Raw genomic sequence first — 16,048 nt, forward strand, 5'->3', positions numbered from 1 at the left:
ATGAAATTTGGTATTTAGAATCTTTATCAAGTTGTCACTCAAGTCCTTATCAGTCATCTGTTTATCAAGTCATTTTCATTTTGGTGCCATTTACAGTGCTGCTGAAATTGGACAAATTAAATTATGTCTACAGTATAATGATAGTAAATAAGTCACAATACAATAATTCAATTACAAAATGTGCCTTCTATCTATAATCTGTACTGGAAATGTAATTTTGGTTTTGCCTAGTTTTGTTAACACAAATGGTCTAATTAAAATTGAAATGACTTGACAAATTTCATTGATTCATAATTTCACAAATTCCAATTTTTATTCAAATCCATTCAGCATGTTAAAAATAACATGATGGTAATCAAATTTTATTGCAGTCTGCCTAGCTAGAAAAGTGTTATTTAGTATATATGAGCAATTTCAAGATGTTTTTCAATTGCATCCCAGCAAATGACCAAACTGAAATTAAATTGAGATTTCTTGACAAATTTTTATAAACTTTCAAATACCAAATTTCAATAAACACTATTTCTCTTTTTTCCATATGTTATTTCATGTTATAAGGCAAATTTTTTGAAGCTCTTTACATCTCTCTTCAGTCACTTCAAACTTGGTTTTGAAAGTTGTAGACATGCTTTCTTTTCAAATTGCTTAAAATGTCTATTACCACCTTTTTTTAATTCTAATAAGGCTTTATGTATTTTTTTATTTATTGCAAAGCATTTGTTACATACAAAATCATATTATTTCTAATTCTATAGATTTAATTCTAATATCACATTTCTTAAATACTGGATTATCAGTAATTTTATTTTTGCATCATGAATGTTTGCATAAATATCTAATTCTCTAAAAGAATGAAGAAAAACTATTCTCATCATTATGCAAATTATCCAAAAATCTATATGAAAATGTGAAACGTGATTTATAAGCTATAATCTCTTTATCTGCTGTTATTTCAATGTTTATATTATCTAATACCAGTACTGAGATATACTGAAATCAAAATTTCTGAATGTAAATATATTAATCATCATGCTTATCAAGGATTTAGGCCTAGCATGGCCTGTTCCGGTGATTCAACGATTCTTAAATGATTCAACGATGACTTAGAAGTCATCGTTGAATCATTTAAGAGGACGTCCTGGTTTTCTTTTTCCTAATGGCTTGTACTTTAAGGCTTGTTTTGGTAATCTTTCTGTTTTCATTCTTTGAACGTGCTCCATCCATTTATGTTTATATTTTTTCTATTACTAGTTCTTGGTTTAATTCTTTCATAATTTCTTCATTTCTTTTGTGATCAAATAGGGTATACTTTGCAGTTTTTCTCATAAACTTCATTTCTACTGTTGTTAATCTTTGTTTGTTTTTTTGTTTTATTGTCCAGATTTTGCTTTCATACATTAAGACTGGTAGGGCTAATGTATTGTATACTTTTAGTCTGGTTTGTTTTTGAACTAGGTTTGGTTTAAATATAGAGTTAATTACACCTGTTATTTTTAAATATTTTGCAATTTTTACGTTTATATCTTTTTCATTTTCATATGTGATCATAAATGAATTCACCTGTTCTAAGATCTTGTTATCTATTACTATTTTAGTTCTTGCTGGATCTTGTCCTTTAAAGGCCATAGTTTTTGATTTTTCTGTTGATATTATCATACCATAATCTTTGGATATCTGATTTAGATCTAAAATAGCTTTCTGTAAGTTATTTTCAGAATTTGTAATTATTATTTGGTCGTCTGCAAAGAGGAGAGTGTTTAAGTTTACTGTAGGAGAAAGTTTAATTTCTTGATGTAAATTTTTATTCCATTGTATTATTATTTCATTTAAGTAGATATTAAAAAGAGTTGCTGAGAGGGGGACATCCCTGTCGGACCCCTTGGTTTATCTCTCTCATATATGATAGCTCGTGATTTAATCTTATTTGTATTTGATTATTTTCATATATACTTGTGATAGTTTTTAGGATATTATTTGGTATTTGTCTTTCTTTTAATATGTTAAATAATGTTTCTTTTAACTTTGTCAAATGCTTTTTCAAAGTCAATAAATGCAATATGTGTTTCTAAATTGAATTCTCTTCTTTTCTCTATTATTAATTTTAGGCAAAAGGCCAGGTCTATACATAATCGTCCTTTTCTAAATCCATTTTGTACCTCTAGAATAAAGTTTTCGGAATATTTCATTAGTTTGTTATTCAAGATTCTGCTGTATATTTTGTAACATGAATTTAGTATACTGATACCTCTATAGTTTTTAGGGTCATCTCTATTATCTTTCTTAAAGATAGGGTAAATATATTAATATATTTTAATATTAATATCATTTAAATTTAAAAAAAAATTCTCCTGAACTAAAACATTATTGGACTGATCAACTAATTACAGTTACTTAAAAATTAGTGGTAATTTTAATCCTGAAATGGGCTAGTGAGTAACTACATATACCAACCAATGAATTAGAAACTTTTATTTAATACTGTGTTGGACCTTCTTTGAGCTTCCATAGCTCAGTTGGTATACAAACATTATTGAAGAAAAAATGAAATAGATTGAAAACAAGAACCAAACCTTGGAGTGTCAGTAGCAAACTCTGAAGAAAATATTCACTGATTCAGTTAGGGAGTATGTGATGAAGTTGTCTGAAAGGATAGAAAAATAAGAACCTTCAAGGTGGACACAAGAAGTTAAAGAAGCAAACCAGAAATAGAAGAAAACATACCAGAAGTTCCTAGTAAATAAGTCAGCAGATGCCCTAAAAATTAGAGAAAAATGTTAGAGTTAAACTGTGTAAAAAGAACTAAACAAAAGCCATGAGAAGAGTTTGGTAAAAATATAGAAAATAAATATCTGGAAGATGGCAAAATGTTCTGGAGACTATTGAAAAAAACTCAGAAATTGAGGAAAGAGTTATTGTAAAAGGAATCAAAGCTGATAAAGGTGACAACATGAAAATGAAAGATAAGGGTATCCTAGAGGTCTGGAGTAATTAATTTGAAAGACTTAAATGAAACAAGCAGAACAGTTAAGAACCATACTAAAATTTTTTCAAGAGGAATGCAGTATTAGGAGTATATATCAATACTCAAAATAGAAAAAGCTGTCAAAAATTTCAAATGTGGAAAGGCAACTGGAGTAAATGATATTCATTCAGAAATGCTTAAGTATAGAGGTATAAAAGTTTTGCAGTGGCTGTACTGCATAATTCAGAGGAACTGGTCAGAAGGTGAAATTCCCAATGATTGGGGTAGAGCTCTCATAGTTCTTATCTATAGAAATGGGAATAAAGCTGAATGTGAGAATTACAGAGGAATTTCTCTACTAAGTGTTCCTGAATTATACTGTATAGTTTAATTATGCAGTAATTAAACTTTTTAATTTCTTTTTTCGTTAAGTAGAAATAGGGGTGTGAGAATTATGAAATACTTGCTCTCGCAATTATTTCATATGACTGTTCACCAGTTCAACCATATTTACTTGAATATAACTTGCCCTCACGTATATCTCACACCCCTATTTTTACTTTATGAAAAAACAAATTAAAAAGTTTTACATATACCCCGTACATGAAAAAAGTTTTCAACTTTAAGAAATAGATAGTGAATGTTGTTATGGAAGTTTCAGATATTTTGGAATTTGATTGAAGAGAATCAGCATGTCAAGTCAACAGTTGTCGGCTTGCCTTTGTTGTTGAGTTGCACGATCCTTTGTTAATACTGCAACAATCATATGCAAGACTGGAAGTAGCGGTACAGAATAGTAGATTCTTGGTAAGTCATACCCATTTTTAGTTTTTTTTTAAAATTTTATTTTAAATCATGGTGATCTTATTATTCTGAAATGATAAAAGGACAAGCAGTAATGAAACTGTTTGTTTTAATTCAATTACAGAAACATTGTTAAAGATTTACATATATTGCATGTTGACAGCGACTGGCCGATCATATAAATAACGTTCATGATTAAAATTTAAATGCATTTATTTTATAAATAATGTGAGCAATTATAAGTTATAATGAATACTGAGAATTTAATTATAAATGTCGATTTAATTTTTTCCTGAAAAACTTTAGTTTCCAAAAATCCCCACATATATATCGCACAAAGTTTTTTTAACTTTAATTTTTGGGAAAAAAGTAAGAGTTATATTCTAGTAAATACGGTAATATTAAAGCAGTATTTGTAATGGATATACTATTCATTTTATTTCACTGTTGGTTTGTGTTATAGGGCTACAAATCCGTCTTCATTTCAACTAGAATTTTTTGCGAATGATTTGAGTAAAAGAGGAGCATGTACATTTGAGAGACTGGGCAGGTAATGTAATTATTATATCAGGTAACTATATCAATTCTTATTAATAATCACTTCAGTAATAATAAAACTTATAAAATTTCATTTGTGAAAGTACTGAAGCTAGTTATGCACCCTGATGTTGTTCTGCGCTATTGTTTCAGATTACATCAGATTACAGAAATTTCATGTTGTATAACTGGTGTTACTGAAATGAAGATGACAAAGTATAAGGCAATATTAAGATGATTTAGTATTCAACTCAACATAAAGATAAACTTGAATGTGCCAATTTTGTAGTAATGTGTGCAAATTTCAGTTACAAATACCATAAACACAGATCTTTGTCCAATTCCCTATTTTAGTTTGAAATGGGAAATTGGACAGTGAGCATTGGGCGTGATGCCACAGAAATATTTTATAGGAAAGATATGAGGAAAAGTAAAATTTTTGCTAAAAAACCGAAAGGAAAACCATGAACAAGATGTACTGTTAGTCATGTTAGTAACACTATATTACAGTGTCCAAACTGGAAAAGTCAGACTTTGGATTGGTTACAGATGCTGGAGGCCATGTGTTCTATTTGAAATATAGATCCTCAGTAGGAGGAAGAAGAAGGGCACAGAGATATTTTCTAATCACCATAGAAGTTATAAGATTAATTGAATATATAAGAGAATTTCAGACTTGACCAGAATATATATATATATATATATATATATCATCATCATCAAATTCCTGCCATGTACCCTCAAGGGTTGTACAGGATATGACAGTACTACATGAAAAAATTACATCATTATTAACTTCCTATCTACAATTTTCCTCCAAATCAGTCTGTTACTTGTCAAGACTCCAACATTATCAGATCTTATATTTCTATCGTCTAAGGCACTTTGTACCGTATCAATCCACCTATATCTTGGTCTTCCTCTGGGTCGTTTTCCTGCCAACCTGGCAGAGAACACTTGTTTTGCTAATCTTTCCTCTCCCATTCTATTTAAGTGACCATACCACCTGAGATTAGCTCTGCTAACGCATTCCTGGATGCTCACAATGTCAAGTTCTTTCCTAATATCCTCATTTTTAATATGATATTGCCATTGATGCCATCTGTTCACGCCTCTAATCTTTCTCAGGACTCTCATATCTGCGGTCTCTAGTCTTTGGTCAAGTGTTTTACTTCTGACCCAGCTCTCAGATCCATAAGTTAAAACTGGTTTGAACACTGTCTTGTATACAGCTAATTTAGTGTTCCGACTAATTTCTCTCTTATTCCATATGAATTTATTCAATTGACTTCCCACCATACCAGCTTTGCTGATTCTGTTGTCTATTTCTATATTTAATTTACCATCTTCAATAAAAATCGTGCCTAAGTAGCTGAAATGTTTTACTTGTTCCACAGGTTCTCCATTCACAACGCAGTTGACATTTTCAATGATTCTGCCTATTTTCATTGTCTTTGTCTTTTTATTGGCGACCTTCATACCATATCTATTACAACAGCAATTGAATTTAGTCAGAGAATCTTGCAGACTTGTAGCGGATTTATTTAGAAGTATAACATCATCTGCATAAAGCAAAGAGCTGACATTAACATCTCCAATTTTGATATCAGGTTTAATACCACTCTCCTTCATAATGTGAACCATATAGATAATGAATAACAGAGGGGATAATGTAATTCCTTGTCTCACACCAGATTTAACATTAAACCATCTTCCTGTACTTCCTTCAATTCTAACTGCTGACTTACAACTCAAATAAAGACTAAGTATTGCTTGATATAATGCCCCATTGACACCATATAACTGCAGCGTATTGAATAGCTTCTCTCTTGGCACCTTGTCATATGCCTTTTCCAAATCGACAAAACTTAAATACAGATCTTTGTTATATTCCCATGCTTTCTCGACTATTTGTCTTAAAGTAAAGATCTGATCCTGACAGCCTCTATTTGGCCTGAATCCAGCTTGTTCTTCACCAAGCTTTTCTTCCACAATTTTTCTCAACCGTTTCTCAAGTATACTTGCATAGATCTTGCCAGGAACACTCAGTAGGGAAATACCTCTGTAATTCTCACATTCAGTTTTATTTCCCTTTTTATATATGGGTACTATGAGAGCTCTACTCCAATCATCGGGAATTCGTCCCTCTGTCCAGGCTTTCTGAACTATGTAGTGCAGCCACTGTAAGACTCTTATACCACCATACTTCAGCATTTCTGGTCGAATATCATCTACTCCTACTGCCTTTCCACATTTCAAGCCTTTGATGGCTTTTTCTGCTTCAAATATGGATATGTATTCCTGACTGCATACCTGGTCAGTGTTTTTTATCACTGTGCTGTCATCACTTATAAAAACTGTCATCATTTAGCAGTTTTTCAAAGTAATTACTCCATACTTCAAGGATATCTTTTTCTATTTTTTTCATGTCACTTTAATCATCTCTAACTCCTTTTACAGCACTCTTTCCTCCATTCCTAAGCTTCTTCAACAACCTCCAGAATATTTTGCCACCTTCTTGATATTTATTTTCTATATTCTTGCCAAAGTCCTCCCATGACTTTTGTTTAGCTGGTTTTACACACTGTTTAGCTTTCTTACATTTGTCTCTGTATTCTGTAAGAGTAAAAGCTGACTTATTTGCCAGGAACTTTTGATATGCTTTCTTCTTTTCCTTCGCTGCCTCTTTAACTTTCTGTGTCCACCAGGGAGTTCTGATTTTTTTATCCTTGCAGACAATCTCACCACATGCCTCTCTGGCAGAATCAATCAATGTTTTCTTCAGAGTTTGCCACTGAATCTCCAAGGTTTGATTCCTGTTCTCAAACTCTTTCATTTTCTTTTCAATAATCTTTCTGTATTTTAGTCTACAGTTCACATCTGAGAGCTGCTCAACTTTTATTCTCTTTAAAACCTTCTTATATATATATATGATGATTATCATATATATATATATATATATATATATATATATATATGATGATTTGTTGTATTAACTTGGAATTGGGATATGTTCATACTTTTATATACTGACTGAGATCCGAGAATTAGAACAAACAATTAAATTTATTAAATACGCAACATGTTTCATCAGAGTGGCCGAGTTCTTCAGGTGTGAGAGAACATAGCAAGCCAATAAAAAACACTATAGAGAACTGGTTGACATTTTATAGCCACTGATTATACTTGTCACTACTGTTCAAAATGAAACTTAAGTGATAACATAACTACCATCAGTATGCAGCAAATACATGTTGCAATAATGTCTAGTTGGTGAAAATTGCAGTATCTATGCACTGTGGGGTGTAAACAAAATTTAATGTATCTCATCTTATATGAAACAAAATCTTATATAAACAAAATTTTGATTTGCAAGAAGAATTATGACGTATGTAATAATTGTGAGCCTAATACATTACATTTATGTGAGTTTTTTTTTTACGATGGTACAAAATAATTAAGCTCACATAATTACTAGCTTCCTATCATTGGTTTGCTTCCATTTTAATCTAATATTTGTTAGATCTTGTTGGATTAACTGCACTAATCAAATTAGATCTTAGTCTTCCTTTAGGGGTTTTTAGCATATATATTTTATTTAGTTTTAATGGTGATTCTGTCCATGAGTAATCTATTCAGTCTATAGGATGAGGAGAAAGAAGAAATTTGTTAGCATTGGATTTGAAGATATATAGATTGTACTCTTTAGAAAATATGTAAGAGAGAAGACTATTCCAAAAGACAGCAATAGACGGAATGAATGAAGAAGAAAAATTTGTTCCGTGAGTTTAGAATTGAACTGTGAATGGATATTGAATAGGTACTACATGTATTTTAATCAGGTATAGAAAAGAGTAGAAAAATGATTATTACCAGTTCCACCGCATCAGTGGCACACTCAGGATTTAATCTTGGAGGGGGCCGAGCACTCAGGATTTAACCTTTGCGGGGGGGGCCGAGTTGGGCAGACGTTTTGCGAATACACACTACACATCGCATATGACCTATAACTGAGCATCTGCAGTGATCGCTAATTCATAAGTAGCACACAACATAAATTAAAAAAATGAATTTTAATTAGGAAAAGATTTTTGAAAATTTTTCTAGTGTTTTTTCCTTTTCTTTGGGGGGTGCCTGGTCCCTTGGTCCCCCCCCTCTGGGTGCGCCACTGCACCGCATTGAAATGATAACTTCAATGTCCGCAGAAATATTTGTAGCAAATGCAGACAGCAGAAACTGAACATCTGCATGAAAAAGTTGAGCAAATTGCTGAGAAATGGTTTTTAATCAACCTAATTGCTCTCCTCTGCAGAGAGTTTAGTGTTTTTAGGAAGTCCTTAGTACCCCAACTGTATTCAATTGTTTGAATTTCTTTCAGGTGCTAATTTAGTAACTTTTCAGAGATAAAATAATGCTTGAATGAAATTTTTTTGGGTGCTGGGGAGGTGGTGGTATTTGTGACATGATTATGCTAAGAGAGAGAGAGAGAGAGAGAGACATTTGAGGCTAAAGTAATCTCAAAAAGAGAAAGCCCATCTTGTCTAGTGATTTGGTGGGGTCAAAAGTAAGATGGAAAGAGAAAAAGGTTACTTTTTGCAAGAAATAAAACAAGATTGAGCAGTCGTTATGAAAATAACAGTTTAGGTTTATAGAAGTTAATATTCTACATGGCTTGTAGAACGATCTACAAGGCTTGTAAAATGAGACAGAAGAGTGTGGTGTTCTGTCATCAGCAAAATATATTGGATTTGCAGTTAACTGGAAGTCATTGGTATGTAGAAAGAAGAGAGTAGGAAAGAATAGTTTTGTTGAACCCCATCAGTAATTGCAAAATTAGAGGATAAAAATCCATTCACCATCACACATAATGTGTCCAGACAGAAAAAAATATGTTGGATTTGCAGTTAACTGGAAGTCATTGGTATGTAGAAAGAAGAGAGTAGGAAAGAATAGTTTTGTTGAACCCCATCAGTAATTGCAAAATTAGAGGATAAAAATCCATCTACCATCACACATAATGTGTCCAGACAGAAAGTTGGCAACCAAGTTGTAGAAGTCAAAAGACAGACCATATGATGGAAGCTTGTTTAAGTCCCTTTTGCTAAATCCAATCATACACCTTAGAAATATCAAGTACAACCCCTTGTGATTTTCATGTCACTAGTAGAAAGGCAGTTTGGTTTAATGATTTATGGCTGAAGTGACTCAAGCTATGATGCCAGTGTATTATATATGTTATTTGTGGTGTTCTACTCGCTGGTTTGCCTGTTCTGAGGGATGAAAAACCCTCTATCTCTATATGAGACTGACTAACTCACCTTTAGTTGAAAAGGCCTAATTAAGATTCTTCACATCCTAGACAGAATTTAAACCCAGGTCTTTCCAACCAAACGGCATTGTTGAAACCGACTGAGCTATGGAGATTCATAAAGAGGCAGGTAACAAGCAAGATACTCCTATGTTGATCTACAGTGTTGAAATCCATACTGGCAATCATGTATTAGTTGAAAAGCTTTGCAGTAATGTCAAGTTGGATGTTAATAGTTTTCTTCATTACTTTAGGAAGGACTTAAGTAAATGAAATTGAATGATAATTAGATGGCAAATCCTCATTTTTAATATGATATTGCCATTGATGCCATCTGTTCGCGCCTATAATCTTTCTCAGGACTCTCATATCTGCGGTCTCTAGTCTTTGGTCAAGTGTTTTACTTCTGACCCAGCTCTCAGATCCATAAGTTAAAACTGGTTTGAACACTGTCTTGTATACAGCTAATTTAGTGTTCCGACTAATTTCTCTCTGAGAGAAATTAGTCGGAACACTAAATTAGCTGTATACAAGACAGTGTTCAAACCAGTTTTAACTTATGGATCTGAGAGCTGGGTCAGAAGTAAAACACTTGACCAAAGACTAGAGACCGCAGATATGAGAGTCCTGAGATGGCATCAATGGCAATATCATATTAAAAACGAGGATATTAGGAAAGAAGTTGACATTGTCAGCATCCAGGAATGCGTTCGCAGAGCTAATCTCAGGTGGTACACTTAAACAGAATGGGCGAGGAAAAATTAGCAAAACAAGTGTTCTCTGCCAGGTTGGCAGAAAAACGACCCAGAGGAAGACCAAGATATAGGTGGTGATACTGTACAAAGTGCCTTAGATGATAGAACTATAAGATCTGATAATGTTGGAGTCTTGACAAGTAACAGACTGATTTGGAGGAAATTGTAGATAGGAAGTTAGTAATGATGCAAATTTTTCATGTAGTACTATCATATCCTGTACACCCCTTGAGGGTACATGGCAGGAAATTGATGATGTTGATGATAATTTATTGTTCTTCTTAGCAGTGGGTTGAATATGGACTAATTCCCAGGCTGCAGGATAGATATCAGTGGAACAGAAGAAAATAAAAACGCAAAATAGCACAGGAGTCATCTGTGAACCACTGACCTTCAGCAGTATAATTGGAGAAATGCCACCAGGACTAAGAAAATTTTTAATATTCATTTTAGACAAGATTTTTCTGATCTCTTACTGATGAAAAATCAAAGAGGGTATTGAATATTTGTTTGGAATGGTAGGAAGATATTTACCAAAATCATTTATGCAAGAGATGGAGGAAAGTAAGAAGCTAGGAGATTAATTTCTTTGAGAAATGATGCAATAGAGCCATCCAAGTGCAAAACAAGTGGAAACATAGCTGGACAAAAGTTATGGCCAAGAACTGGCAAGAGACCAGAAAACCATGATTCAAATGACATGATGCAAGTTTCCTGCTTTTAGCTGTTACAGTGGAGATGTGCTAATTGCTTGCTTGTAGTTGTTGCTTTGGTAACAGAAAAGATTTTGAAGAAATACAACTTCAATATTCCCATTTCTTTTGTGCAGCCTTGGGAGAAGAATCATGTCTTGGATAAAAAAACAGTAAAGTTGAATCAGGAATGAATGTTTTCATACCAATAGTAATTGCTTCAGTGATACATTAACTGCAAATCTCAGAAGATTGAAGATTCATCTCCAGCAAGTAACCAGTGTGTATTCTAGGTCCTAATTCAACTCACTTGGCATTACCAGACTTTAATGACTGGATGACTTTGTGAGTGTTACTCCATAGGAGAAGAAATCAGTACTAAATTATCATCTGAATTGGCTAGAGGACAAAAAAACATTCATGCTATATTTAAATAGGTCACCAGGCAGAAAGCAATTTAGAGCATTTAGAGAGTGGGTAGGATTATCTGGTATTCTGGTAGTCATTTGAAGAATTTGTGTATGATCATTGGTGATAGCAAATGCCTCAACATCTCTACCTGCTTGATTTATGCATTTGGGAAAGGGAATTTACTTTGCTTAAACATTCTTAAATGCTAATGGTATCAAGTTTCTAGATTAGATACCATTCTAAAAGAGTGGAAAGAATGCATAATAATCCAATTGCACAAGATTGGTTCAAAGATGGATGTGTCTAACCATTGATTTATCAGTATCTGTGAAGATTTTGGAAAAGTTGGTAAGGGTTTGTATACAGAAATGGGTTGACAGAGAATCTTACTTTCTAATCAACTGCATGAGTTTACTAAGAGAAGGTCACATTTGAGTAATTAGATTACATTTCTTAATTATTTTACAGTTGAGAGAAGAATGGATACACCATGATACTTTTGGTCTTTGTTAGGGCTTTTGACAGGATACAGAATGGAAGGCTGTTTCCTAAGTTATAGGATATGGGATTGAATTATGAATTACTAGTTTGGATAAGAGCATGGCTGACTGACAGATATCAAAAAAGCGTTGTATGGGGATGCAAACCTGCAAGATTTAAGGTAAACAGTGTATAATCTAGGTCCTTGGCCCATTGTTGTTCATTCTTTACATTAATGACATTGGAAAAGATTTGACAGGAGACATACTGTTTGCTGATCATTCAAAGACAAACAGGGTAGCACTTTCAGAATGATTTGAACAGGCTGGAGTTGTGGCCATGTGAAAATGGTTGTCACCTCAGTGTTAATAAATGTAAATTTATGCACTTTGGTGTGTTGAGATACCCATTATTATATTATAATGGCAGAAATGTTAGAAGAAACTGAGCAGGCTAGAGATCTTTGAGTTTTAGTAGATATGAGGTTGAAGTTCAGGGCCATGTAGCAAAGATTGCAGGAACAACTTAGAGGATTATTGCAATACCAAAATGAATATTGACATGCAAAGATAAGGAAGTAATTTTTCCTCTTTACAAGGTCTTGATATGACTTACCTGGACTGTTGTGCAAGAAGAATGTGTGAACTGCAGATGCAAACAGAAAAAAGAGTGGTGATATGATAGAGACCTATAAATGTCTAAAAGTTTATATACACCAGTAAATGGAATTTTTCATTTTATGGAAAGTGATGGGGAGGACAATGGCCATTCACAGAAATTTAGGATTAATGCAGTCAAGAAAGGACTAAAAGCTAGTTTTCTTTAATTTTTCTCTCATACTGATTGGAATAGCTTGTTTGTGGAGGTAGTAAGATTAAGTACAGGTAGTGGTATGAATTCAAGAAAAGGTATGACAGTTTCTGTGGGTGGTATGTAGCCTCCCTGTAATTCTCTCCCCCCCACCCTTGAGGTCTCTTCTAGAGGCCTCTAGGAAGGGGGGGGGGTCAGTTACTCACTAGACTGTACTGCATGTAGATAATTTGAGCATATTTCCACTCTTATATACCATTTTAGAGAGTGTCTCCAACAGGGAAATTCCTCTTTTTTGAACTTTTGCTAAAAATCTCTACCTTAGTCTATCATTCATTTGTTGTATCACTCCTAATGCTACAAATCATTCGGAACTTTTTGATATTCTTTCTTTAAATATCGGTTTTCTCCTGTCAAACTTTCCTCATAATGAAGTCCACACTCCACTTGGCTTGGCCTTCTCAGCTGCATTAATTCAGCATTAATGCAGATATGACCATTACCATAAAGTAGTTTCACAGATATTCTATAATTGGATGATGAGAAAACTATTGTAAATCCTTGAATCTCTTTATAATCTTTCTTATCACTTTTCACGACTTCTTTTCTTTATTCAGTTATGTTTAATTGTCTACACTAAAAGTATGCTTAGATTTCATTCACATCTATGAATGAAATCTAAGCTGTCACTGTCATGGAGCTAAGTAAAACATTAACTCACATACACACATATCGGTAAATCGGCCATATGTTTTGCATTACCAGATTACCTGCTCAAACAGGATGCCTCTTTAGGTTCAGTGGGTTTTCAGCATTTAACAAAGAGAAAAAGATATGGGTTTGCTTCTTAAAATTGTTAATTTTTTTTTCTCCAACTTTTTTTTGAATTTTGACTAAAGTACCAATTTGAAAAATTAAATATTATTTTCCTTTGGAATTTAGAAATGTTTTTTGAGCAGCATAGTTTTAGTGATATGAATGTAGATCTAAATTCATAATTTTACATGTATGAGCATTTTTGACATTGCTGTGTACAATAAAGTAGCAGTTTTTCAGCCTTTTAATTTTACTTACATTTTTATCTGTAGCCTTGAATACAAGCAAAATGTGGATATACAGTTCCTTGTTCACAGCAAGGTAAGTGTTTTTATGTTGATTCAGTAAACTAACTTTTTTTGAAAGACTAGCAAAGGAATATAATAGTTTTGTTATAATTTACTTACTCTGCCAGGTTTGTGCTTGGAGGAAGCTGCAGTGTAGCAACTTGAAGGAGGTACTGTGGAGGCCATACATGGGAGTTGTGTGTCAACTGGTCTTTCACCTCATTGCATACTCGTACTCTATAAGTTTCTCCACTACTCTAATAACATAAAAATTACAGCATCCCTGTAGTTTAAAAAAAAAAAAAAATCTAAAGTAAAGCAAGTTCATCATGTCTATGAATTGTGGTGGTAGTTTATCCCTTTCAGTTGTTTTTGACTCTTGTAGGTGACTTTGTAGGCTTGCTCACAAAGTGTTTCTGGTGAGATTTTTACAGGGTAGTTCACCATTGCTTCCCTCCCATTTTATCTGGGCTCGAGACCGGCATATGGCTTAGACATATTCATGGCTGTAATTCATGTATGTTAACGGGGGCCGGTTTCCATGTTCTGGTGGATGAAAAACCCAAGTTTTAGGGTGAAAAAAAAACCCTACCTCTGTATCGGCTAACTTATCTTTCATCGATAAAGATTAGATAAAGGTATCTCATGTCACTGATGGGAATTGAACCCAAGTCTTTCTAACCAAAGGGCTTTGTCTATACTGACTGAGCTACGGAGACTCAGTCTGTGGATTATATTAGTATTAGTAACCAAAAAGGCAACAAAATGAGAGGAGGAAATCGTGAGTCAAAGCAAATCATATAAAGTTAATTCCAGGTTGCATAATCTTTGGTGTGGGATATCAGACCCTGACAAAACCAGGTTCTCTCTTCTGGTGGACAATGTATACTGTGGAAAGTTTAGGTGAGCTGTAGTTAATAGAAGATGGTAATTTAGGTTTAGTGATGAAAAACAATAAAAATTATATACCTGCATAAAAAAAAAATGCTTCCATATAGACATTACTAACATCTGGGAGCTTAATACCAACATCAGGTGTGTGTACACCACATTTACAGACATCTAAATCCAATCTGTTATTCATCACTGAACCTAAATTACCATCCTCTATTAACTACAGCTCATGTAAACTTTCCACAGTATACATTGTGCATGATGCCTTCCACCAGAAGAGAGAATCCGTGTTTTGTCAGGTCTGATATCGAAGATTATGATACCAAAGATTATGCAACCTGCAATCTCCTTTTTATGATTTGTTTTGACTCAAGATTTCCTTCTCTCATTTTGTTGCCTTTTTGGTTATTAATACTAATGTAATCCACAGACATGAACTTGCTATAAATAAGGCTTGAAAAATATGCTCATTTACTTGCAAGCATTGAGTAGATTTTGCCAGCTAGTGAGTAGCTACAGATTGGACAAAGCAGAAATTTTTTTTATTTAATAAACTAAAGAAACTCTTTTTTAATTTTAAGAAAACACAAAAGACTGTGCATAATATAAAGGGTCATTCTAATAGTAACAAAAAGTTTACTGTTCTTTTTCCTATTTTCATTATTTATTGGCTTTTCCTTGAATTTTTGGGACATGCAAAGAAAATGTTTTCCAAACAGCAATACAGCATCACTATCCACTTTATGAAACTCCTGTTAATATATTGGGACATATCATTAAAAAAAATTGAGGTGAGGGAGTTGTTGGGAGAGTAAATTTTTTTTGTAGGATTTTGCATAATTTGTTGAACCCTGCATATAAATTATCAAAATATTTTATATGAAATGCTTTATGTTGTTGTTGTTATTATTATAATTATAATAAAGGTTTCTTCATGGAGTCAGAAGACTCATTGCAGTAGATCCATTATTCATACAATCCTATCATACCCATTCTTAAAATCTTGCACTGAACAAAGCACTTGCAATCACCTGTCACATTCCATTCCACCTATTCACCTCCCTGAAAGCAAAAAAAACTAACCCTTGCTAACCACAATCTCACATAATTTCTGTGGCTGAACCCTTGTTCTCTCCTTTCCTGTCATATGCTGAAAAAAGTCTTCACTGTCAGTCCTATAAAAACCCTTTTGATAACTTATATGCTTCTATCATGTCTTCTTTTCTACTATCAGCTATTTTTTGAAGCCTACATCTGTTCTCATAGAGAACATTTCATAGACCTGCCACAAT

At 33.3% G+C, this 16,048-nt stretch overlaps 1 protein-coding gene across 1 annotated transcript in view; it reads left to right on the plus strand.

Annotated features, from left to right (window-relative positions):
* The window catches only part of vir (VIR_N domain-containing protein), a 630,458-nt gene that overhangs the window by 38,057 nt on the left and 576,353 nt on the right, over nt 1-16,048 (plus strand). Inside the window, exons 3-4 of the mRNA XM_090397685.1 lie at nt 4,230-4,316; nt 13,848-13,896. Of these exons, the coding sequence (XP_090253811.1) occupies nt 4,230-4,316; nt 13,848-13,896 (136 nt within the window). The remainder of the gene's footprint in view (nt 1-4,229; nt 4,317-13,847; nt 13,897-16,048) is intronic.

The sequence above is a fragment of the Typopeltis vanoorti genome, chromosome 9, assembly GCF_054136105.1.
Source record: "Typopeltis vanoorti isolate ZY-2024b chromosome 9, IOZ_Tvanoo_1.0, whole genome shotgun sequence".
NCBI lineage: Eukaryota > Metazoa > Arthropoda > Arachnida > Uropygi > Thelyphonidae > Typopeltis > Typopeltis vanoorti.